Consider the following 26,395-nt stretch of genomic DNA (forward strand, 5'->3'; position numbering starts at 1 on the left):
AACATTAAATGTTTGTATTTAAGTCATTGCTGCAACAACAGCAGAGGGATCTGCTGCGGTACTTTTAAGCATTATTTATGATAAAATTATAGATCAGCCTAACAGTTTTTCGTGCTATACAGTAGTCATATTTGTAAATTTGTAGCTAAAGTACACACACACAAACGCTCTTAATTATAGGATTGGAAAACAGAAGTGAATCAAAACTAAGCGTAGAATGAGTTTTAAATATGTGTAACCACTTCTTGGTTACGTTATATTCGAAAAAGAAATGGTGAAGTGAAAACAAATGTGATACTAATGGAAAAGTAATTTGAAATCTTAACTTAATTGCTACTAAAGTAACGTTTAACTGATAAAATAGAAATCTTCGAAATACAAAACAAAAAAGGATATTACTAAATGATAATAAATACACACACACACACACATAGTAAAACTAGCATGCGTAGTATAAATTGTCTCTCACACACATATACACATACAACACACTTATTTCAAAACTAGACACAAACAACACAGCAACAACACAAAATACAAACTAGTTTTTAAAGGAAATTCAATACCGTAAACTTAACCGAATATAAAAGGTTCTATAGCTCTGAGTCTATAACGATATTTGTGATTCGTGTGTGTAAGAAAGAAGGCTCTCGCTCTCGTCCGAACAAATGGTTGGCGATCGAGACGGTTCATTCAAATCGTGTAAATTTTGGCTTTATCAACCAATTGCAATCAAGCATACTATTATTACTACCACACATTACTACTACTACAACAACAACAACAACAAATACTACTACTACTACTACTTAGGAATGTAATTGCAGTTTATTAAGTTTAGGTTTCTTTTTCTCATTTGAAGTATTATGTTGAATTGAACAATTAATGCGATAAAATAATAAAACGTATTTGAAGTCATGAATCGGTGGCGCAGCGAGTTTTATAGCGAAAGAAATTTTCCTTGAAATATCTACCTATGGGATAGTGGGGCAACGTGGCCACCCGCTTAAGCATCTACTTATTGAATATATTTTACAAAAAAATCTGTTGCAGCACAGGAGTGGAACTTCGGATCAGAAAGTGGCTCCACTTGTCATTTGCGAACACAAGCGCACCTAGCGGTGGAAGACATCTTCTGCCTGCAGTTATGATAGGCAGCATGCTATGATAGTGTGATTGCACATAGAAAGCCCGTGTGGAACAACTCCCTGCAATGCAATCCAGTTCTTGAAACTGCCGAAAACATCAGCAGCGCTGGTGATCCATAACATATTTAAGCTCCAACTATGTAACATTAAATGCGGCAAGGTGGCAACAAATGTAATGCCTTCAACACCATTCGTACTTTCTGACAATTTAAAAATGGTTTAGTTACGAGCACAATTTGCGTGAATCATGCTTTCCTATAACGTTATCTAGAAAACTCTATTTATTTTCCGCGACGCGGCGTTACATATATCAAGCTTAATCATAGAGGAAAAGGAGGAGCTGTCAAATTAGCACCAGAGAAATTTGGCTTCACTCGAGTTGTTCGCAGATGACAGGCGTTGTAGTCCTGTAGTGTGGAACGCTACCACAACACATTGATGGTTGAGCAGAAAAACGAACCACTTTTTGATTCATCGATTTGTTTGCACTTCCCCTTCCGTTCTGTGGTTGCAGTCTTAATGCCTGAAGCCTACTTGAACTGTCCATTTTATTTTAGTAATGATTTTCTTAAGGTGGCCGAACTGCCCCACTTTCCCCTACTGACAAGACAATTGACACCGTCTTCAACCAGAGGTTACAAAAACTGGTATAACTTAACAATAGACAACGGACAACACACAACATGCAATAGACCAGTTAAGCTGTGAACCATTTGCCGAGTTAAATTTAACTCGTGGTTGCATTCCTTTATTTAACGTCTGTCTCTGTTCCGCAATCTAGTGTCAATCACCGACGGACATCGATTGCCATCCATTGACGGCAATCGAATGTGCAGGAAGGCAGCTTCCACACCTGCGTAGGATATCGCACCCATTCACAACAACACACATGGGCCGGGACCAACGGCTTTACTTCCCTTCCGAAGGAAGACGTGACCAGAGATTTTTATGCCTCAGAAAAATCCCACCGACCTCGGCTGGGATCCCAACAAACAATTGCCTATTGAAGAAACGACTTCTTGACGATTTTATTCCACTTCATGCTTAATAATACTTTCATTTTCATCTTCATTTTCATTTTATGATGTACAAGGGGGTCAGGGGCCATGTCACCGATGTGAATATTCACACCATCCATAATACACCAGGGAAGGGGAAAGGAGTGAGCAACACAGCATATTTACCCATGGGGGTTAAAAAAGTTCTCCGAGCAGTGATGGAAAAGTTCGCGAAAACTCACTATAACTCGCGAACTTTTCCAACACTGTCTGCGAGGTATACTTATGGTGAACCAGCTGCTGAGGGATTGTAGAAAGGAAGAGGGTTGGGTAGGTTTAAAATGCAGAATTAGATGCCGTCACGATTCCCTCCCCTCGGCTAGTTTTTGCACCTTGCTGTTGGTGGGCGGGCTTAATTTCATGCTTTAGAGTGGAGTGTTGGAGACGGTGGTTTATGGTCGGCGTTGCTGGCTCATGCCGCGATAGAATAGCGCCATGGGCAAGCAATGGGGATTACTAAGATAGTATCACACTTGTTACTCCTTCGATTGAGAGCCGCGTCGTAGTACGCTTACGTATACCCTAATAAACAAATACCATAAACGAACTGTATCCCGGATGGGTAAACTATCCCACAAATGGTTTGGATGATACCCCGAACACGTCGTTAAGCTCTCTTTTATGGTTATTTTTATTAGGGTAGGCACTGACGTTGGGTGTGATACTGGCGGGTTTTGCCGCAAATCACTCTTAATTTATTTATTTTTACGCAGATAGATTTATTTGGGTTTGCAAGGGAATTATACTATTGAAATATTTCAGAAAGTGCCCATTGGTGCTCCTTCTATTTGCGTGACAAGCTTTCATTGTTGTTTTCATTGAGGTATTACTCAGGGAACAATGTTAAACACCATTTTTGTACATGGTATTGTAACTAATCTTATATGTGCTTCATTTTGATTTGGGATAAGTGTTTGAACTATGACTCGGGATTTCCACTGTGGTGTGCTTCTATTGTGACATACCCATATGTATTTTTATGGTGCGACATAGTGGAAACGTAAGAGCGTAATTGGAACATTTACCCTATACAATATACAAATTAAAATTAGCTTGGAAACTTACTTCAAAGTGAAGCATTTTAGTCACTTGAAGGTGTCACCTGGGATGAACAAAGATATAATTAATATATGTCAAAGCCAGAAGTACTTGAAACACGTTAAATTTAAGTTTAAAAGCATGGGTTATGATTGTGTAGGTAGATTAGAGATTTCAGTTATTTATTAAAAAGTAGAAGGGTCTGTGCCTAGGGGCACGAACGGAAGCTTGACGTAGGACCGCTAGTGGACGGAATAAATGTAAAGAGCATTTAGTTCTTTTGACTGATCAATTATCTATTATCTCAACTCTTTCCGTTTTTGAATTGTAGGCGTGCCAAATTTGTAGTAATTTTTTTCAAAGAGAAAATTGATTAAGAGAATCAATCAAAATCACTTGCACCCCTGCTTCCAAGTTTGGTTACAAGATTACAACTCTGGAGAGCATTTTGTGTGGTCGTTGGGGGCTTGTGGTTCTGAATATGGACAAACAAGCACAGATAAATTCTATTCCAACTCTTTACTGCTGTAAGCTCGATGGCCCAGAAAAGGGCCGTTTTATTGAAGAGGACATCCATGGCCACTTACGCTTGGCTTGTTTAGTGTAGATGACAGCATCACGGACCTCATTTTCCAGGAACACCTTCAGCACACCTCGTAGATCAGACCGAAGATACGTTTGACACCACCACGGCGAGCCAGACGACGGATGGTGGTTATCTCGAAGAATTTGCGATGACGATTGGCACCTCCTTTGCCACGACCAGTCAATTGTTGCTTGTTGGGTTATAGAAGAGTGGACTAGTCACCACCTTCCTACTGCTGCTATTGTTGACCACGCCGTCCGAAGTGAAAATAAGCTGATACCAGACAGCAGCGCTGCTTCATATCTTTTTAGGTTAAAGCAGAATGATGTGCAACCAAGTGGTATAAAAGCTACAAAGACTCCTCCCATTATGAGTAGTTTGCTATCGAGTAGCGACATTGGCTCTTTTCCTTTTGCGTACACGGCGAATGAGAACGACCCAAATTTGAGTTTAGTTCACTCATAATCGCCAAAAGTGTAGGAACTCAGCGATGAGTAAATTTGTCTCATGGTTTCCTGTGGAAGACCTAAAAAATCTGCCAGAAAATTAAGAAATTGACGAAAATTTTATTCAGTCTCGGAGTAGTACCAATAGACTGAGTGAACCCAATCTTTACTTTTCTCAAATTGGGGAATTTTTCCCTGGAAAATCATGGAAAAACCTGGGAAAACATGAGGCAAATTTACTCATCGCTGAGTTCCTGCACTTTATTTCTTATTTCTGAGATAACTAAACTCAAATTTGGGTCGTTCTCATTCGCCGTGATATCACCTTGAAAGATATCGGCGCTGGTGGTTAGCGTGATTACCTCTCACCCCAGCAGGCCTGGGTCCAATCTCAGTCGCCGCCACCGAAGTAAAGCCGTTGGTCCCCGGTTGAGTTGATGGGTCGATTGATAGGGTCCAGGTGTGGGAGCTGCCTCCCTGGCGTCGGTAGCATTGGAGCTAAGTACGGAAAACAAATCTCGCGTCACTTTTCAATAGGTCCTATCTACACTGATCGATTCTCTTCATCGACACTCTGTTTCGTAAATAACTCGGCTTCACAAATGTTTCCTGCCGTCTTCGTCGAATTAGATGCTAGATTGTTGCTTCTTCCATCGAAAATATCCGGCCGTGGCGATTCAAAGTTAATCAAGGTTGATCAAAGTAATTTGTACTCCTGCTCTTCATACTCTTTACTGTTCCTATTCTATTCCTACTCTTTACTGTAATAAGCTTGGTAGACCCTGAAAAGAGCCGTTTTGTTGCCAAAGTTGGTGATGATTTAACCTCCGAAACCAAACAGAGTGCGTCTCTGTCACTTCAAAACGTAGATGACATCCATGGCCGCTTACGCTTGGCGTGTTTAGTGTAGGTGACAGCATCACGGATCTCATTTTTCAGGAACACCTTCAGCACACCTCGTAAATTAGACCGGAGATACGTCAGACACCGCCACGGCGAGCCAAACGACGGATAGTGGTTATCTCGAAAAATTTGCGTTTGGTTCTGAATATGGCGATGAGTGTGCAAAATATAACGCAATTCAATCCTCCCTATTCGCACGCACTCGAGGATCGGAGGCGAATGCCACTTCGACTTGTTTCGTCTACTTACTACTCTTTGACGACTGTGCTGGAGAAGCAACATATGCAAGTAGGTAATTGGTGGATTTGTTAGTTAATTCGACGCTTTTGGACAATGCTGGACATTTACCAGTTTTTCAATAGTTTCTTGTTGAAAATGAAGCATTATATCACGGTCATATCGATGCGTAGTTATATTTCTGATCGATTGGTGATATAATTATTGAAATTGGACCAGGGGCAGCTGAGTTATTAACGTTCAAAATCTTTCTTAATTTGTTACATGTTCCTTTTTCGGTTTTCACAAAGTGTACCCCTATATAGAAATCAAAGACGTAGTCCTACGTCAAAATTCAGAAAGTTAATTAACATAAGAGATAGGACGCGGGGGGTTCGCTTAGGGAGGCGGCTAGCCTTTGAAGTTGTATACTAAATCTTCCTATTTAGTGTATTTGTTAATTACAGGCAATGTTAATAGCGAAAGTCATATCTTCAACCAGACGCTTACGAACAAGTAAAGTTTTAGGAAAGATGTGTTAAATATGTTGATAGGTTTGAAATAAGAATTAGGATTGTTGTGCTTTAGTTTTCGGTAAGGTATGATGTGTCAAGAAAATCCTTTTGAGCAAATTTTCAGACATCGAATTGATGAGTGATTTATTGAAAGACATTGCGTTGCGAAAATTGACAAGTCATACATCTAACATAGTAGTAGCATAGAGGTAACTCTAAGACCACTGGGTCCCGAAGAAAATCATTATTATTTTTGGCTCACTCAGTACCAGAACAACGGTCCCAAGCAGTCCCAAGCTATTTCACTCACCCCTGCATGTTCTGCATGAATCCACACACCCCTGATGTTATCTGTCAAACTTTCATAGCGAATCAAAACAAACATAGTGTAGTAATAGAATTTCAACTAGAATAGGGTACGTTAATCGTTTGCTTGGGACCAATAGGCTACTAAAGTGGTGAGCCAATTTAAAATCGTTAGTTTCGTATTGATTGTTGGTAGTAGTAGCAGTGTCGCATAATCTTATCACAATTGCTGCAAATAGTGCTTGAGGGGCCGGCAGGGCTGAATACGGATCAAAACTAACATAACTACTAACACTAACGGCGCCGGTGGTGTAGTGGTAAGCGTGATTACCTCTCACCCCAGCAGGCCTGGGTTCAATCCCAGTCGACGCCGCCGGGATGTTCTGAGGCATAACATCTCTGATCACGCCTTCCTTCGGATGGGAAGTAAAGCCGTTGGTCCCCGGTTCATGAGTTGATGGGTCGATAGGTAGGGTCCAGGTGTGGAAGCTGCCTTCCTGGCACGTCGGTAGCATTGGTGCTCAGCACGGAAAACAAGATCGACGGAAAAAAAAATAACTACTAACACTAAAATGATCTTTCTATTGTTTGGATCAAGTAAAACAAATTTTTTTTCCTTTGGTTTGTTTTTTCCGTCGATCTTGTTTTCCGTGTTGAGCACCAATGCTACCGACGTGCCAGGAAGGCAGCTCCCACACCTGGACCCTACCTATCGACCCATCAACTCATGAACCGGGGACCAACGGCTTTACTTCCCATCCGAAGGAAGGCGTGATCAGAGATGTTATGCCTCAGAACATCCCGGCGGCGTCGACTGGGATTGAACCCAGGCCTGCTGGGGTGAGAGGTAATCACACTTACCACTACACCACCGGCGCCGTTGAGTAAAGCAAATACTAATCTACCTTTATGTATGTTTTACTCCCTTTTAACCCATTATCTTTATGAATGGCGAATCATATGACGTGAGACACGTACAAGCTGGAACTCAAAGAATTACTTCGAACAGGATATCAAACAAATTCAGGACCAATCCAAATGAGACCAGAAACCAACAAGGCATCGGGGCGTTATATACTCGGAGAGGTATTTGATAAATAATCAAAAAGTGGTAAGTTAAAATCATAGTGGAGCATGAGAGGTAATTGTCAATAATTCATTAATTAGTAGAAATCTCGATAACTTTTTCAAGGGAGCGTATCGGCTTTTGTAGGCGGTGCGTTTGGTCGTCGATTTGGCGTAACTGGTGGCTCGACCGCGCGTGCTGGCACTATCATCCAAGGGGGGGGAGGTGGCTGTCAAATACGAACAATCGTCGCCTACCTCGCATAACTGGTTCCAAACGTAAACAAGCCATAAGAAACCTACAGCGTTTGTTTACGTTTGGAACAAGCTTCATACGAGATGATCAGTAGGTTGATTTGACAGCACATCCCCCCCCCCCCAGCTATCATCAGATAGGGGAAATTTTCCTCTACCTGCTGGTGGTGTTGATAAGCGTGGGCGAGCTGCCGGTTGCGCCGGATCGACGATCGGATGCATTGTTTGCAGGAGCTGGTGCTTCCCTTTGAAAAAGTAATCGAGAAATAACCATATTATCCTGTAATTGATATTACTATTTTTATATATCAATGAAATTAGTCATGACAGAGTAACAGAACGAGTTTAAAAACAGATGGGGAAGGACAATAGACACAAGTTGACACAATAAACAAGACAAGTGGGGGTTAATACACAAGACAAAATGACAAATAAGTGACGACAGAAAACAAGACTGGGACAAAAATCAACCTTTTAAAAAAACAAGAATGCGCAATTATATTATCAAAACTATTTGGATCAACACAAAAACAACAGTGACCAAACGGAAACCATAGCCTAGGAACGTCTGTGTGTTGATTTAAAATAGAGGCTCATAGAAGCAAAATTTATCAATAAAAGGGGTCCAGTGTAGAGTTTAAGCAAGTTGCTGCCACTGTGATTACCACCAAAAAAAAATAATAAAGAATTAGATGCCGTCACGATTGAATGCGCATGTTTAAAAAACGTTGATCCAGGTACCTATCGTATAGATTTGCATATCATCTAGTTATGGTTATTGTCAATAATACTTACATTTCGATAAAGATGATGCTACCTATTTTACCTTATATGTGATACTCAATCACAGAATCCAACTTTGAATCGTAGACCAGGTCCATTAACAATACACTCGTTCCGAGAAGGGGGTCATGCATGGTACCACTCATCCTGTATAGTCATCTTCTTCTTCTTCAGGTTCGCTCACCACCCGGAATGAACGTTCGGTGTGGTTAGTAATATCAAATAGTGTTACATGCAAACGAAAAAGAGATACAACAAGGATTAGTTTTTTTATAGTAAAAGTTTCATCTGAATACCTAACTAACCATATCTCAGTGACATTGTCTCACTCTGAACCTACATTTAAAGTTATTTTGTGATTATATGGTTACTTTGGTACTCACATGAAATGTTGTGCAAGTACCACAAGTTCAACAACGCCCAACTATGGACAGCTCAATGTTAATACCATTTACTCTTTGAATCAGCGTACACCAACATGATAATCTTCTAAGAAACACCTAAGAATGTATAGAGATAAAGCTCAAAATTACAATTTTAACTAATGGTACTTTATAAACATTAAACTGTCCAATATTGGACCCTGCCAACACACGGCGCCTGCACGGTAATGTGGGCCGTCAGAATGGTTCATCGGTTGCGAAGTGAAGTGCTTCTCAAACTGAAGCGATTCATTTCTCAATTTTTCAACGTTATCCTAACGTAAACATAATATTATCACCCATATGCCCGTCCACGCCCGAAACTCATCCACCACACAAAATCAAATAAAAATGTTTCTGTATGGCAAACACGTCCAAACATAAACGAGAATATGGGCATAGAGGTAACTCTAAGACTACTGGGTCCCGAAGAAAATCATTATTATTTTTGGCTCACTCAGTACCAGAACAACGGTCCCAAGCAGTCCCAAGCTATTTCACTCACCCCTGCATGTTCTGCATGAATCCACACACCCCTGATGTTATCTGTCAAACTTTCATAGCGAATCAAAACAAACATAGTGTAGTAATAGAATTTCAACTAGAATAGGGTACGTTAATCGTTTGCTTGGGACCAATAGGCTACTAAAGTGGTGAGCCAATTTAAAATCGTTAGTTTCGTATTGATTGTTGATATGGGTGTATATCTTCACTGTAACAACTACGGGTAATCATCGAAAGTACCTGCATTTTACTCAGGCACTTTTGAGCAAACTGCAATCACTCCTCATACTCGAAATGTGCCACGACCAAATTGGCACAACGACGCCCTATACGCTCTCTGACCAAAGCGCAGGGTTTTCCACTTCATGCTTAATAATACTTGTACTATTTTTAATAATAACTTCTGTTCAGGCTTTGTTCACACAAATCTGGAGAATTTATTCAACCACAACATCGAAATATTTGGTGTTGAAAATAAGGTATGTCGAGAAGCTTTCATTTGACTTACAAAAGTTGTAAACAGAGCTTTTTCGATCAAATTTTTTATTATTCAGCGTTTAGTTTATAATACATCATTACTTCCATAAACAGCGGGGGGAGGTAGCTCATCGATTCTTCCGGTTCGCCTCCTAGCATCGTGCTATAAGGTACCAGGCGATAACCAGGGTAGTTGATCGATAGCTCGATGACGTCATTTCGTTGGCGTCTGCAATGGGAAATTCACATAGCAGGCGTTGACGATGGGACGCAATAGCAACTATCGTGGTAACTCACCGATTACCTGTCGATCTGCCAAATTTGGAAAGACGTCTGCATTGTATTGTCTCATATAATAATATTCCGCCCACTATATCACAAGAAATTGCGAGTAGCTGAGTGGAATGGAGTTAAGTTAAGCATTGGGTACAGGACCAAGTCTCCCCTGGGTGGTGCCAGAAGATGAGCGCAATAGAATCATCAAGTTGCCATAAGGCACGAAATGAGACTATTGCATGGCTGGGTAGTCAAAGTCTTCCATTCGTTAGTCATTTCAGGTGGATTAGAACAGGTTTAGGTTTAGGGTGGGCGTTGGCCAGATTTGGATTTTTCAGATATAATCCTAAATAGGACCTAGAGTATTTAATACACTAGTAACCTCAACTAATCAACATTCAATGGGTAAAATATCAAATTTGCGGTAAATTTGAAAAAAGGGAACTTGGAGTAGAGCGCACTGCCCACTGGACGATTCTGAAGCCTGACCAAGTGAGTGGGTTACGGGTTTATTTGATTGTACGTCATTTCCAAGTTATATATAGATACATTCATACCATTGGCATTTTGTATTTGAGATAAGACAGAGACAGGATGCGGAGGGCCCGCTTAGGGGGAGCGTAACCCATGTTATGGCTTCCATTTATTAAATAGTTCAGATAGGCTGGAAATGATAGGTTCATGGTGAGAAAATGTACCATATGGTGCCCGTTCACTGATCAAAATTAGATTCAAATCGTCAGGCCCTGCCCTGGAATAAGGGGATTGACGATGATTTGTCAAGTTTCATTTTGCATTTGCATATAATTGTAAGTTTAGGTTTGCTTTTGTAATTGTAAGATAGATAGTTTGCCTCAATTGAAACATTGAGTTGTATAAACTTGGCGAATCATACCTCTAAAATAGTAGTAGTTACAGTGCCGCATTATCTAACAACCACTGCCTGCAACTAATGATGGAGGGGTCGGCAGGGCTGATTACGGATCAAAACTAACATAACTCTAACACTGAAATGATCCCGAAACTAACGCTCATTCATTGCACTTTGAGTCATAAAGTAGTAGTTTATTTTCCTACTAATCTATCTACACACTTAGTTTTTTCTACCGAGCTCGGCTGTGCGGGTCTCGGCGGGGAGGGTTTCGCTGAGATCTCGGCGGGAGTGACATTTGATTGAGGTCTCGGATTATGCCTTTTCTAATAATCTGCCTACGTTTCTTCTCTTTATTATCTACTATATCCCCTTTTTATTTTTCTGCTCTTCTTTCCTCTTCTCTTCTTTTGTTTTGTTTGTTTTCATATAACTAATACCTCCTTTTTTTCTCTTTAATTTGTCTACTATGTCCCACCATCACGATGAGAGATGAGCTACCGTACATGGTACACGCTCATATACACTCCCAAAATAGTATGCCGCAAGTAAGTATATCACAGAGGCAACTAAAGATCCAGAAACAAAAACCGATAACGCTGAACGGCAGATTGGTTTACAGTGGTCGACCAGGGTGTGTGCTGATAAATTACAAAATTACAATTACATCATTATTTCATACATCAGCTTGAATTACGTTGATCGATATTACATTTTTTTTTGCTGTGCACTACACCACCGGAGCCAGCAAAGTTCAACAATCCATCATTGCTTATGCCTTTGTTGTCGTTTGGAACCAGTTTTGCGAGGTAGGCGACGATTGTGCGTATTTCTCGCGTAACTTTTGAAAAGGGCCTAGCCTGAACAATACGTAAAGAGCAAATCGAAACATTGTACGTCGCGTGAAAGTGGAACTTAATGAAGGCCTAAGTACTTTTTCGTAGTTTTCAGTTTTCGGATTTTAAAGATCGTCGGTTACAGTGGCCTGCTTACCGAGCAGAAAAACGCGGTCCCAGGTCCTTACATATCAAAGAGATTTATAGTAAAATCGCTTGTGTATCGTGTATTTTGCGAAACTCGTTGTTGTCGTTGGTTCCGGGTTTGAATGGATACAAACATTTGAGCAACGGTATTATGTGATATGAGGGGCTCGGTGGCCTTAGAGCAACCGTTTTTGCTTACTGAGCAGAACATCATGAGTCTAATCTCAGGCCCATCCACATTCAAGATTCGTCAATCGTTTTATTTGTTAATATGACTACATGGTAATAACAGCAACTCGGTGATTAAAAAGGTGCTCGTCTGCCTAGTGGCAAACGTTTTTGCTTACTGAGCAGAAGACCGTGGGCTTAGTCCCAAGCTCTTTCGCGTTATATGATCGTTAGGACATCAATTCAGCTTATCGTTTACCAAAACGAACCCTGCTGCAAACCCAACCCTCTTATCAACAATCAATACGAAACTAACGATTTTAAATTGGCTCACCACTTTAGTAGCCTATTGGTCCCAAGCAAACGATTAACGTACCCTATTCTAGTTGAAATTCTATTACTACACTATGTTTGTTTTGATTCGCTATGAAAGTTTGACAGATAACATCAGGGGTGTGTGGATTCATGCAGAACATGCAGGGGTGAGTGAAATAGCTTGGGATTGCTTGGGACCGTTGTTCTGGTACTGAGTGAGCCAAAAATAATAATGATTTTCTTCGGGACCCAGTGGTCTTAGAGTTACCTCTATGCTCTTATCCAACATCCCAATGATTCCTCGTGGAAGTGCAGAGGTGTTCTCGGCTTCCATCAAAGCGAGTGTCATGTCAACACAATCCTTCCCATTCCTTTCTTGACCTGTGTTCGGGCGCGGCCGGCGCTGCCTAATTTAAGATCACCAGTTTTTACACATTGAGAATGATTGCTAGTCCCAAGCATCGTCTATTGTTTCTCTGTGTAATTACAGCTGATCTGGCAATAACAGAGTAGCAACCGTGGGCGGTCAATCAAGCTCAAGCTCATCATTACTTCCATAAACAGCGATGGTATAAAGGTGTACATAGACGCTTAATTCTCATGTGAAATAATGTTTAAATTTGACACTATTATACATTTATTAAACGATTGTTCAACTACGGAATAATTAATCCGAAAATAAGAACGGGACAGAGCAGGGTTGTTCTCGTTAGTGATTGTTGTGTCATTACTTCTGTCAAAGCACGCACCCCATCACGCAACATAGACCCTAGAAAATTTATTACATATATACATACACACATGTCATTAGATGGGATTCGAACCATGACCTTCCGGATCCCCAGCCGCTTGCCTTGCCATCTAAGCTATCCTAGAATACATGAAATGAACAGCTAAATAAGTAATAAAAGCTTGAATCTGAAAACCTATCAGCACTATAATGAGAGAGAGAAGGATTAGTATTTTCCATTTAATTCCACTACTTTATTTGCTTATCCTTGACAGATACGCGTATTTCGTCTACAATGTGCAGACTTCTTCAGTGTCTTGTACTAATACTCGACTGGATAGTCAAAAACTGGACCAACTAATTTCTATTTTTTTTTATGAAACGCACAAGTGTTAGCTACTTTTCTCGAAGTTTTAGAAAAACAATCTCAAAATAATGTTTTATTTCAAAGTTCGAGTAGTAGTAAGCGTCATTTAAACTGCTCGAATGAAGTGGTTAATTGTTTGTTGGGATTGAATCCAGACCCATTGAGGTGAGAAAGCAGTCACGCTTGCCACTACACCACAGGCGCCGGCGATTAACTTGTGGTCGTGGTTAAAAGTGACATTTCAAAAGTTATTTTCTTATGTTCGAAAATCCCTGTGTTATCGATTGATCGGTTTGTCGAGCAGAACTCAACCACGGTTGTCAAAATTTAACTTCTTGTCTGTCAGAAATAACCACGGTCGGATGACAGGGTTAATCGATAACTTTCCATCAGCCAAATTTTAACCAAATCCACCAAATGGTTCAGCTCTGAACCACTTGGCGAATTTTTAACTTTTGGTTAAAATTTGACAGATAGAAAGTTATCGATTAACCCTGCTATCCGAGGATGGGTATTTCTGATCGACAAGAAGTTAAATTTTGGCAACCGTGGCTCGAAAACCGGTCGATCGACAGCACGGGGATTTTCGAACATAGAAAATTACTTTCGAAACGTCGTCGAGAGATCGTTGATCGAGGAGTTTATAATTTTCATGTCATTTGCATCAGGACTCCCTGCTATGAATTTCCAACCGGTTCCAAGACTATTCCAACGTTTGTATCTTCTAGAAGGTGCCAAATTTTTAAGTGTTTGATGTATGTAATATTCAACAACTTTTATTTCTGTGTAGGTTAGGAAATGGTTATTTTCATGGAATAGTATATCGATGTGAGCTATTTTGAAGGGTTCTATAACATTCCCCAGAAAACCATTCCCCAGAATCTCATTCCCCAGAAAACCATTCCCCAGAAAAGCATTCCCCAGAATGAACCATTCCCAAGAATGTACCATTCCTCAGAAAAGTATGACATGTATTAGACTTACTATTTTTGTTTATTATAGTCACTCCTGGAATCTTCTTTCGTGTATATAAAAAGTAGAAGAAAACTTCATAATGGGTCAAGGGGTTTTAGGATCAATGGGTTTTCCCTTCTTTGAAAATATAAGAAAAGGAAATAATTAATTCTTTGGATAAACGATAAAGAAGGGAATATTCCTTTCTTTGAATATATATAAAAGAGAAGATAACTAATTCTTTGGATGTATGATAAAGAAGGGAATATTCCCTTATTTTAATATAAAAGGAAATTATATAATCAATAGTTTTTCGCAAGGGATTCGGGGTAATGCCCATTCGGGATAATAACGTGTGGAATAATGTTATAAATTTGTAATCGGTAGTTCAACGTTCCATGCACCGATTTTTTAATCCATCACGAGAAATTCTTCAACTCAGGTCGAACAATTCTTCAATAAGGTTTAACAGTTTCTGACTGGTTGAATTGGATTGCATAATAGACCCTTTGACTTTTTAAATGATGCACGAAGTGCTCGAAAACTTGAAGGTTGTCATTTTCTAAGGCCGTTCGCAATGCTGAGTTTTATGTTCTTGTATCCTACTGTTAACAGACTTAACTAAAAGATATACTTTCGGACTAGGAGAAATGTTGAACTAGTAGGTTGGGCGTTTGAACGTAAACTGTTCGATCGTTTATTTCTCTGATCGCTGGTTAGCAATGTTCACGGAAAACATCGCACGAAGATGACCGATGTTTGACATGTGTGCGTACGCATAGAAGGTGCACGCTAAAGCTAAACACCACAATTCTTCCCCTTTTAGAGAACTTATCCTAATACTTCAGAGCTTGACCTTCGCCAACTATAATATTCACATTATTTCGAAAGGGCAATAACATTCAACTTTAAAACCAAAAATTTACATCATAGTGAATTCGAAAATGTAATTCATCAGAATTTATAACAAAAATCTTCATCTATCTTCATTTTTCTTCTTCGTTTTGACCTTCGTGGTTGTTCGATCGCCGAGCTACTTAGTTTTCTTTTTCTCCCTTCGGAAACTCGTTTTGGCACTGTATCTCCTTCGGTTTCATGACCTTCGTCCGTCCCGGCTCCATTAATAGTGGTAGTGCTATCTGGTTCGTAGTCGTGGTTCGTATTCCGTTGTTGTACTACTATGTTGGGCCGTTGCCATCCTGAAGCCTCCTTGCTAACCTTCATTTGGCTGCGATGCGCCATTACGCTCACGCTTCCAGCACGTATCTGGAAAATATTGTGAGAATACCTTTTAATGAAGGTTGCCTTAATCCATCTTGCATAATGGTGTGGGTTATTATTCTTGTACCATATTTCTTCACCAGCCATCAGGTTATCTATAGCATCCTTAGAATGCTTCGGGATTGTCCCGCCCAGCTTTAGTTGGACTATTTCATCTTCTGGCTGTGGTACAGATAGTTGCTTTTTGTAATGTTTCTTCGGATTTACTAAATCTAAAATTGTCTTTGGCATATAGGAAAATATCCTTTCAGACGGAAAATGGCCATCAATTGTCAAATTGTTGTTTCTAAAATTAAATAGAAACAGGTTAATCTGGTCTTCCAGATCTAACTCCGCAACTTCTGGTTCTAATAGAAACCTCTTCAAGACCTCTTTAACTGTTCTGACCAATCTTTCTGCTTGTCCATTGCTTGAGGGATTGTAAGGTGGACTTTTCTTCACCTTGATACCTTGTCGTTCAAGAAAAGTTACAAAACCATTGGAGTTAAAAGGAGGACCATTGTCCGAAACTAAAACGTCTGGCAACCCAAACCGAGCAAAAAATGCCACCAATTTTTTTAACACTAGGTTACAATTAGTTCCTTGTTTCATCCATTCGACTTCAATCCATTTGGAGAAGCTATCAACGATCAATAGGTAAGTTCGATGTTCGTAAAAGAAAAAGTCTATATGAATTCTACTAAAAGGTTTTGCGGTTGGTATCCAATTGGATGTCTCTTTAGATTTTAGGGAAGTAGCCATACTGTTGCAAGCATCACAATCTGCAACGTGTTTTTCTATGTCTGTATTAATTCCAAACCAATAAACCATTCGTCTTGCCAAACGCTTCATCTTTACGATACCAAAGTGGTTGTTATGTAAAATTTTAAGCACCTGTTTTTGGTGTATTTTTGGTATAATTACTCTATCCTTATAGAGCAGACAATCATCTACCAGCTCTAAATCTTGTTGGTTCGCAAAAACATCAACAAAACGTCTGTCCACTCTTTCAGGCCAACCGTTGTGCAAAAACCCTATGATTTTTTTTTAAAATTCATCGTCTTTAGTTCCTTCCGCAATCATTATTGAGTCAAGGGGAATATTTTTACTAAAATGTATGCTTTGTATAACCTCCGTATCTAGTTCTACAGGAACTTCCTGCTGTAATGGAAATCTCGAGCAAAAATCCGCATTGCCCAATTTATTTGATGGTCTGTATATTATTTCAAAGTCATAAATCGCCAGATCGAGAATGAATCGCTGAAGCCTCGTAACATAAATTGAGTTCTTACCCGCCTTTCCAAAAATTCCTACTAAAGGTTTGTGATCTGTATATACTGTGAATGGCTGTCCATAAAGATATTTATGAAATTTTTTAATCGTACACACTAGTGCTAGAGCTTCCAAATGCAGAATTGGATACTTTCTCTGTGCCGGATTTAATGAAAATGATGTAAAGCTAATCGGTTTCTCCACATTATCTATCACATGTGCTATTAATCCGCCAAGGCCATAGCTTGAAGCGTCCGAAATAACAACTATCGGCTTCTTGGGATCATAAAATTCTAAAAAATTTGTGTTGATTAGCAATCTTTTGCTCTCTTCAAACGCCTTTTGGCAATTTTCGTCCCAGACATACTTCACATTGTTCTTGAGCAAATTATACAATTGAAACAAACTTGAGGATAGCCGCGGTATAAATTTATGATAGTAATTTATCAACCCCAAAAAGGATTTCAATTCCGACTCGTTTTTCGGGGCACTTGCTCTTTCAATGGTTGAAATTTTATCTGGGCAAGGCATCAGCCCCTTTTCGCTAATTATGTGCCCCAAATAAGTCAGCTCTGTTACAAAAAACTTGCATTTGTCGAAATTAACTTTTATGTTAGCATTAGCTAACCGCTCTAATACCAATAAAATTTTATTTTTGCACTCTTCGAGGGTTTTTCCGGCAATTAAAACGTCATCTAAATAGCATGAAACATTAGCGATTCCCTCCAATACCTTGTCCATTACCTGCTGAAAAATAGCAGCACTTGAGGAAGCTCCTTGCGGAAGTCTGTTGTAAGTGTACAACCCTTTCATGGTATTAATAACCACGAATTCCTTGGACCTTTCTGTCAGTTCTAACTGAGTGTAAGCACCTTCCAAATCAAGGGCGCAGAAAACCTTACAGTCCGCTAAATTTGCAAAAATGTCTTGTGCGGTAGGTAATGGATAAGTATTGGGAACTAATGATTTGTTAATTGACACTTTACAGTCAATTACTAAACGAATATCATTATTTTTTTTCATTACTATAATAATTGGCGATGCCCATTCACTTGTGTCAATTGGTGTAATAACTTTTTCATTTTCCAACTTGTCCAAATAATCAGCTACTTTATCTCTTAACCTGTATGGGACATCATACGTTTTCTTAAAAATAGGGGTCTCGTCTTTCATAACCAATTCAGCTTTAAATCCACTAATAGGCACAGAGAAATCCTTTTTAAAAACATTATTGTACCTCTTTTTCAACTCATCAACAGCATTATCACTGGGCTCATTTTGTAAATTATTAATCATCAGAGAATTTGTGAAAAATTCCCTCCAATTTGGGTAAAAAACGTCTAGCCAAGTTCGGCCCAATAAAGGATAGAACTCATTTTCGCAATCAAGCACCAAAAGCTGCATCATTTCCGTTTTGCCATTAAATTTCACTGAGACTGTTGCCTCTCCTTCAATTTTTAACTTAGCTCCATTAACAACAATAAGTTGCTTGCTATAAACCTTCAAACGATTGTCAAATTTAGATAAATATTGCTTTTTACTTATAATAGAAACGGAAGAACCACAATCCACCTCCATTTCGAGGCCTTTGCCTTCAATGTTAACTTGTATCATACAAGGATTACTAATCTTATTGATGGACGACACCAACATACATTCCAAATCACCTGTGTCACTGTCCTCATCATCCGAGTCCGTTGTTCGCATCCTGCTGAGAAGTTCGTGGATATGTCTGTCTGATGATGGACCAGGCCTATACGATTCTACCAAATTTATTGAATCACGGTGTAAGTTTTTTAGCTTAAAACATTTTTTTTTTTATATGGCCTTTAACACCACAAAAATTGCAAACCATTTGCGAATAATCAGGTCGTTGTCTTTGTCCATAAGTATCCTCTCGTCTTCCTCCTTGGTATGGGTTGCTCTTCCTCGGTCCGGGATGTTGGTGCCCACCTCTGGTTACCTGCCACGTTTTTTCGTATGGTTTGAACCCTAAACGGCTCTTCACCGGAGCTCTGCTGTTTCCAGCACCTTCATTATAGTTATCCGCCTGATATCTGTTCGCCAAACTATAAACCTTGTTCAGTTTCCCTAAAGCAGAACCATATTCGGCTCTAGGCTGATTCCCTACTGCAGCAATCATGTTTGGAGAATCCCTTTTAGGGTTCTCAGCAGTGTCAGCATTTGCCTTAGCGACCTCCCAAGTAGCAATAATTTTTTCAGCCGTCGTCAATTTCAATTTTTCTTCGCTAAGTAGCCTTTGCCTCAAATGTTTATCTCGCAGGCCCGCAATTAAACGATCGAGCACTGCGACTTCCTTAAAATTCTCAAAACCACAGAATTCTGCTTGTAACTTTAATGATAGAATGAAGTCCTCAGTGGTTTCATCCGGCTGCTGCACCCTAGTACTGAATTTGTATCGCTGAACTAAGTCTGGTTCAGTTTTATCTAAGCGATTTTTCAACTTAGCAATCAAATCCTGAAAAGGAACTTCTTCAAAATTCCCTGCAGGGTACAACAATTTGATCTCTTCAAAAATTGTTGGCCCACTGAGGGTTATGAAGTACGCCATTTTATCGTCGTCCTTCACACCATTCACCCGGAAAAAATATTTTAGACGGGTGAACCAATCATTAAATGAATTGCCTCTCCGGTATGGTTCCATAGAAAAAGCCATATTGGCGCTCATATTAAAATCCTATTTCCAAGGAAAATGGACACCAACAAATGATTTTAATTAGAAGACAAGAAGGCAATCCTTAGTAAATGAAAGTTAAATTTTATAATCCAGAGCAAAATGGCAAAAAAACTAATCAAAATGGCAGCAGCACACACCACAATTTAAATTCAATAAAACAACCGGTATTTAAACAAAGAAGACCAAAATACAATAAAATCCAATTAACAAAAGGAAATTCAATTATCGCTTTATGAATATTTTCACACAAAGAAAATAGTGAAACAAAAACTCACCTAGCTAATTTGTCTCTGTACCGACCTTCAGTCGCCCTTGGTTTCAGCAGATATCGGAAACGATCCAAAAACCGATCCTGGGTTGATTTCTTGCGGAACGCTCCAGCAGCTTTTACTGCTTCTCGACCGGTACTACCGGGACTTTACAGCCTGCAGAAGTACCTTCGAGAACTCCAAAAATGTGAACCAGTGATAAAAACACTATAATATTATTTATCACCACTGTCTTCGGTCAGCTGGTAATGTTAATGTAAAAAATAACGACCAGAAAGCGAAAATCCTCTTCTGTTTGATGTGCTGCTGTACCTCGACCAGTGAAGCGCGTCGAAACTGATGGCTGACAGGAGAATTTGTCCGTCGGGGAATAAATTTACCGACCACTAAACATTCGCACTTTATCACTATTCGCGATTTTCACCGTCGTCGCCACTTTTATGTTCTTGTATCCTACTGTTAACAGACTTAACTAAAAGATATACTTTCGGACTAGGAGAAATGTTGAACTAGTAGGTTGGGCGTTTGAACGTAAACTGTTCGATCGTTTATTTCTCTGATCGCTGGTTAGCAATGTTCACGGAAAACATCGCACGAAGATGACCGATGTTTGACATGTGTGCGTACGCATAGAAGGTGCACGCTAAAGCTAAACACCACACTGAGTTTCAAAATTGTTTTAAACTACTCGTCAATTCTATAATTTGAAACTGTCAAAAATAAAACTGCAACACGATCAGCGCAACGCACAGTTCTAAAACATGTTTGTTATCATCAAGTTCCATAAACTTTACTGTTCTCTATGAAGTTCTCCGTTTTTTATTTGTGGAGCTCTTCGAAACATCTTCAACACATCCAAAGAAATTTGAAACAGAGTTCCATTCGTGTTTCAAAATCGCTCAGAAATAAAACAGAATAGTCGAGCAGTTGCAAATCTGGTGCAAAATAGTGCTCGAATAATGAAACTGCAACTCAGCATTGCGAGAGGTGCGTTTCTGTTCTAGTTTCAAATTGAAACGGTCCTTATAAAATACAACAGCATTGCGAACGGCCTAAATAGTTATAAAATGGTTTGGAATTGATAAATACATAGTTCCATACAAGTAAACGTAGTGTATAATCAATAGTAAACAAAAATAAAAGTGAAAATTACTAATGTCATCATCTTTTCTGGGGAATGCTTTTCTGGGGAATGGTGCATTCTGGGGAATGGTTTTCTGGGGAATGTTATAGAATCATTTTGAAGGGAGCGTTTGGGATTGGAGCACCGACAAACCGACATGACACTTAATTTTGACTTATGCCCGAAAATCGTTAACCTGCTGATTTAAATGTGCAGTGATCCGAACTGTCAAAACCATAAAAAAAATTTGATCTAGATAAAAATAATTTGTCCAGAATAGATCAGACACGAACCAATTCATAACTTTTGCATGGGATTTCATGGCTTAGCTAAATATTTCCCGCGAACACGGAGCTCAGCCAGATGTCAGTAGTGTGCTTTGGTCAGAAATTTTATTGTTTTTTGCTATGGTCATTCATGTCGGTTTGTCGGTGGTGTAATAGCCTAAGAGAAGAGGTGACAATACGGGGGCGAAAATTAACCGCTTTTCTGTCAAACGTGAACCAGCTCCTGATTGGCCGATTTCATGTGCGTAAGATAGAGATAGAGATAGATAAATATAGAGATAGAGATAGAAATAAAAGAGGAAGAAGCCAATTGTCACCTCTTCCTCTTAGGTAATAGCAGGAGCATCGATTGACACTGATAGCTCGACTTTGTTTACCTTTGTTACTTTCGACGTAATGAAAATGTAATGAAAAGCCCCTATCTCAGTAAGGCTACTAGTCGGATTGAAAACTAGTTAGAACCAAATCGATTTCGGTTTGGCTAAAGAGACTGAATTCAGCCTCTTTAGGTTAGGCATCTTATTGTCATTTGTGACAACTGTCAAACTTTCCATTTCCGTTCCTCTTCCGCCCACATTGCCTCTAGATTCCAGCTGTGATGCATTGCATTGCTGTGCCATTTCCACGCCAAGACGCAGAGCAACACCAAGACGATAATCGCACTGTCGATGGAGTACGACGCGATATCGTGAGAAGAGAGATTATTCTCGATGATTTCGTTGCCTCCGGAAGACCACATTGTGCTGTTTCCTTTAAGTTTTGTGTTGCTATGACTGGCTGCACTTTGTTTCGGACCACCAACATGTTGCTGCGGTGCTGGCGGCATATTGTCTGCTGATGTTTCGTATCAGCGATTTTGGTCGTCAATGATCAGCTAGTGCTGAAGGTGCTGACACGCCGAGTCCAGTGGTGGATTTTATAAATTTTCCAAAATTCCACATTATTTGTATTTTTCTGAATCCTATATTTAAAAAGACTAATATGAAGTTTTTATAAATAACAAATTTCGCTAAGAATCTTGGAAATTTGCATTTTTTTTAATTCCTGTAGGGGCTGTTAATAAACTACGTAGACCGTTTTAGGGATGACCCCAAATCTGTTTAGCAATTTGTTTATTTGTCGTCAATCAGTGTAGACCGTGTATCGTCAAAATCTCTCTATTATGTATGTCGAGAAAAGCGTCACTGGTATATTTTGGTAGAAGAGTAATACCCAATTGGCGTCTTGCAGCGAAACTTTTCCAAGCTTTCGCCACCTACATTTCGAAGTGAGAACTACTAGAAGGAGGATAGTTTCCAAATTTCCCAAGTAAAACAGACGCTTTTTGGGGCAAATCGGTCCATAAAGAAAAACTAATAATTTCCCGTGGAAACTTTTGCTTGAATCGTGTAAGAAAACGTGTTTGAAAACTATTTGTTATTATTTCGGTATGGATCGGAGATGTTTTCATGGAAAATTATGCATAACAAGTTTGCACCCACAGGGAGAGGTTACCTCCTGCGCAGCTGCATTTTTCAGAAAATGGTAAATATGTGCGATTTTCACTAAGATGAAAGTGGAAATTAAGTGAATTTACTTAGGAAAGGTTGTATCATGCTGGTGGTAATAGAGAATTGGTTGTATAGGACGCCAATATTCAATAAATGTTCATTTTGGCCTTTTTTAAGCAAACATATTGATACTCACAATTTTCGACGGAAAACGAACCGGAACTTGATTTACTTAACACGCACCATGCTATAAAATGATGCTAGATGGTCTTCAAAGTGATAACAGGATGACAAATCATCTTTATTTTGAGTAATTGAGCAATTTACTTCTGTTTACCATCATATTTACGATGCAGCATTGATGGAGCTGTGAAATGAAATGAATATATCTTTTGAAAGTTCACCTGAAAAAGTCAAAGATGCACATCAGTCTGATCGTAAAAACGTTTTCTTCTTCAATTCGAATGTTATATTGGAAGGATTTCACGTAGGCTTGATGAAAATTATAATTTAATGCTAATTTTCACGAATTTTATAAGCAGTCTGTCAACATTATCATCATCATGCAGTGGCGACATCTGCGTTGAGCTTTTGCGGCAATCTTCCAATTAGGTCCCTATGACTTGCGAACTCACCCATGGCATCATTTACGTACGAAACGCATTTTTCAACCATAAATTGGAAATCAAAGTCATTGAGTACTCTGTAAACAGTCAATAAGTCCGGGCGTTTCAAGTTTTTATTTTCCCCGTCCGAGTTCACCGTGAGTTGCAACCTAAAAATAATTATAGTCTATAAAAAGAACACGAAGGCCGGGAAATGACGTGTTTTGATTTTGCTAAAAAAAAGTCTGTGTTTTTATGGTTTTTATCAATTTGAACGATTAAAAAAAACTCTAAAATTGATGGTGTAAAAAAAAAGATCTTATTCCGGATTTGTATCTGAAGGACGAAAAGTGGAAGAGGCTGATAGGCAAACAGAAGGTCATCAAGATGGAGTGAATCAAGCGGGCCGCCATCCGGGAAGTTGAAGCATTTGAGTAAGGGTTGGTCGCCGGTAAGGGCCAGTAAGTGCTGCCAGCAGATGAATCAAGAGGTATTCGAAACAAAATTGGTAAGAAATGTCCATTCAAATCGATTTAATACAGTTGAACAAATTTCAAAACTATATACGTGCCAGATTTGGAAATAATATTTTTTGAATCTGGAAGTGTGTTTATGATACCATTATCCATTTGATAAAGGTAGAGTGAACATGCGGGGCTTATTGTAAGTAAAAGTGACCTCGGAGTGGTCGTGAATTACCAGGCATTCTGAAATGGGTCACTGGAGCTGCAATAGAGCTAACACCTTCTAACTCCCGGACTAAACCTGCTTTAATTTAAGGGTAATAAAAAGCAGTTTTCTTCCATAATAACACTGCCGGACAGTGGGGGTTAGATTGTACACACACACACACACACACACATAAATTGGAAATCAAAGTCATTTCGTAACTTTTTGAAAGTAAATTCAATGAACATAAATTACTAACATTACTTTATTTTATCATCAACCAAACCTTCCAACTAATCCCTTCCCTTACCGCGCTTTTTCCCCTTTCCTTGCTTTTCACCGTCGGTCAATTTTCCTTTCCGCTCCAGATGTTTGGTTTTGAAATGTCGCACTCGGCGAGATTTTTTCAACTGCTTCTGCTGCTGCACCCGGACCGACCGCTGGAAGGCCTTGCTCTTCAACATCGACTTTTGGGCATGCCGTTTGAGCTTTTTGTTCAGTTCCTTCTTCGAACTGATACCTTCCAGGTTCAAAACCGGACCGCGCGGTTTCGGCTTTCCGGTGCTAGAGGTCGGTTCTTCCTCCTGATCCTGACGTTCGTCCTCTTCGCTGTCGTTTTTTCTGGAAAATTTTCTCTTTTTCGGCTTCTCGCCAGCAAGCTGCATACCGGGAACCGTATCCAGGACCGTCTCTTCATCTTCGCTGGACGATTCGTCTTCTTCCTCTTCCTCGTCAACTTCGCCGCGCACGACTGCCCGGTTCTCACCGATCCAATTGTTCTGCTTTGCCAGATCCGTGGTGGATAATTCCACCACCTTCACCGTTACGTTTTCGGTATCATACTCCTGCTCTTCCTCATGGTCTTCGGCAGTCAACTCCGGAATCGGTTTGTACGAATGGTACAGTTTTTTAACGTTATCCTTGGCGGCATGGCGGATTCGGCGTATTTCCTCTTTTAGCTTGCGTTCGATTTGGCTGTTGGCTATCTTCTTCCGGTGCACTTTGCGCTTGTGGAATCCGGTTAGAAATTCTCTGCGGAACGAGGTGCATTATAAGAAGGGATTTTGATAATGAATTAACTTTCGATACTCACTGTCGCTTGGTTGGATCGAACACAATTTCAACTTTTCGCTTCACGAACGCTGGCTTGTTTCCGGTTTCCGATTTACGCTTCATTTTGGTTTTTACTATTGTTTGATAATGATTAAAGTCAAATTTAAATATGCTAGGGAAATTTTAGGTGGATAATGTGCAGCACATGTAAATAAAAACACATGCCGCGCTGCGCCATTCATCAAAAACAACAGTGAAATGTCATTATTTCAAGAGTAGCGTTAGCACGTTCCCGGTTGAAGCTGATGCGAAAATCGATTTTATGTGTCACGCATCGCATCAAAACTTCCCAAATTTGAGTAGAATCCATCCAGCTCGGTCAAAACTAATTCTTAAAAATGGGTAAGTCAAGTTGGAGAGAGACGGGTTGACAACTGAACAACATCGTTCGGATTCAGGTCGATGCAGTTCTCGCAGTCACTTTTCAAATAGACCAATGTAACAAATGTAAACAAATCGAGTTAAGCGATACAAGCTATTGCTCTTCTATCATTGTATGTGATACAAAAACACCCATCCAAATTTACTTTCATTTATTTAAGAAAATCATCGATCAAAAATTGTCCAATGTACAGTTTGAAATGATGAGTATATGATTGTTACTTCGGTCATTCGGACTGCCTAACATGATTGGTGCTCATTTTCCAAAGGCGGGGCCAATCTAAAGTTAGGTACTATACTCTGAAATCTGTGAAAGGGAATCTAATATCAAGTAGACAAAACGTCCAATGTAACACTCATTGATTATGTCATTGAGAAAAATCGTCCAATGTAACATGTCCGATGTACAACTCGACTTGTCAAAACGTCCTATGTGGTTTTTTCTATGTTGTAGCATGAAATTCAAAGTAAAATTGTGATTTTACCGTTTCTTCTGAATTTTCAACGTTATTATACACTGACTACATTAAAAATAGTATTGCAAAATGTATTGTTTTTAAACAGTTGAAATAATAATCTGTCGAACTTCAACTTCGATTTTCTCAAAATGGTGGATATGTTACATTGGTATATTTGAAAAGTGACGCGAGAGTTCATTTGTCAACTTGTCACTCCCAACATAGTTTACCCATTTTTACAAATGTGCAGTTTTAAGCGATCTGGGTGATTTTTTTTTTCCCCAAATTTGGTTTCTTTTGAAATAGCGTGCAGATCTCTGTCTCTGACGACGCAAATATATCAACATCGTATCGCATGACAGTTAATTGTTGTCTGATGAAATA

General features: G+C 39.5%; 1 protein-coding gene across 1 annotated transcript; it reads right to left on the bottom strand.

The window, feature by feature from the left end:
- Positions 1–24,344: 24,344 nt before the first annotated feature.
- Positions 24,345–25,331, bottom strand: vito (nucleolar protein viriato). Its single transcript, XM_065216874.1, has 2 exons — positions 25,153–25,331; positions 24,345–25,091 (listed from the first exon to the last, which is right to left on the bottom strand). Exons 1-2 carry the CDS (start codon positions 25,233–25,235, stop codon positions 24,353–24,355), a joined length of 822 nt encoding a protein of 273 aa, XP_065072946.1. The 5' UTR covers positions 25,236–25,331; the 3' UTR covers positions 24,345–24,352.
- Between the last annotated feature and the right edge of the window lie 1,064 nt (positions 25,332–26,395).

The sequence above is a fragment of the Ochlerotatus camptorhynchus genome, unplaced genomic scaffold (genome assembly GCF_037179485.1).
Source record: "Ochlerotatus camptorhynchus isolate MF236.1 unplaced genomic scaffold, CSIRO-AGI_Acam_v1.1 ptg000007l, whole genome shotgun sequence".
NCBI classification, from domain to species: domain Eukaryota; kingdom Metazoa; phylum Arthropoda; class Insecta; order Diptera; family Culicidae; genus Ochlerotatus; species Ochlerotatus camptorhynchus.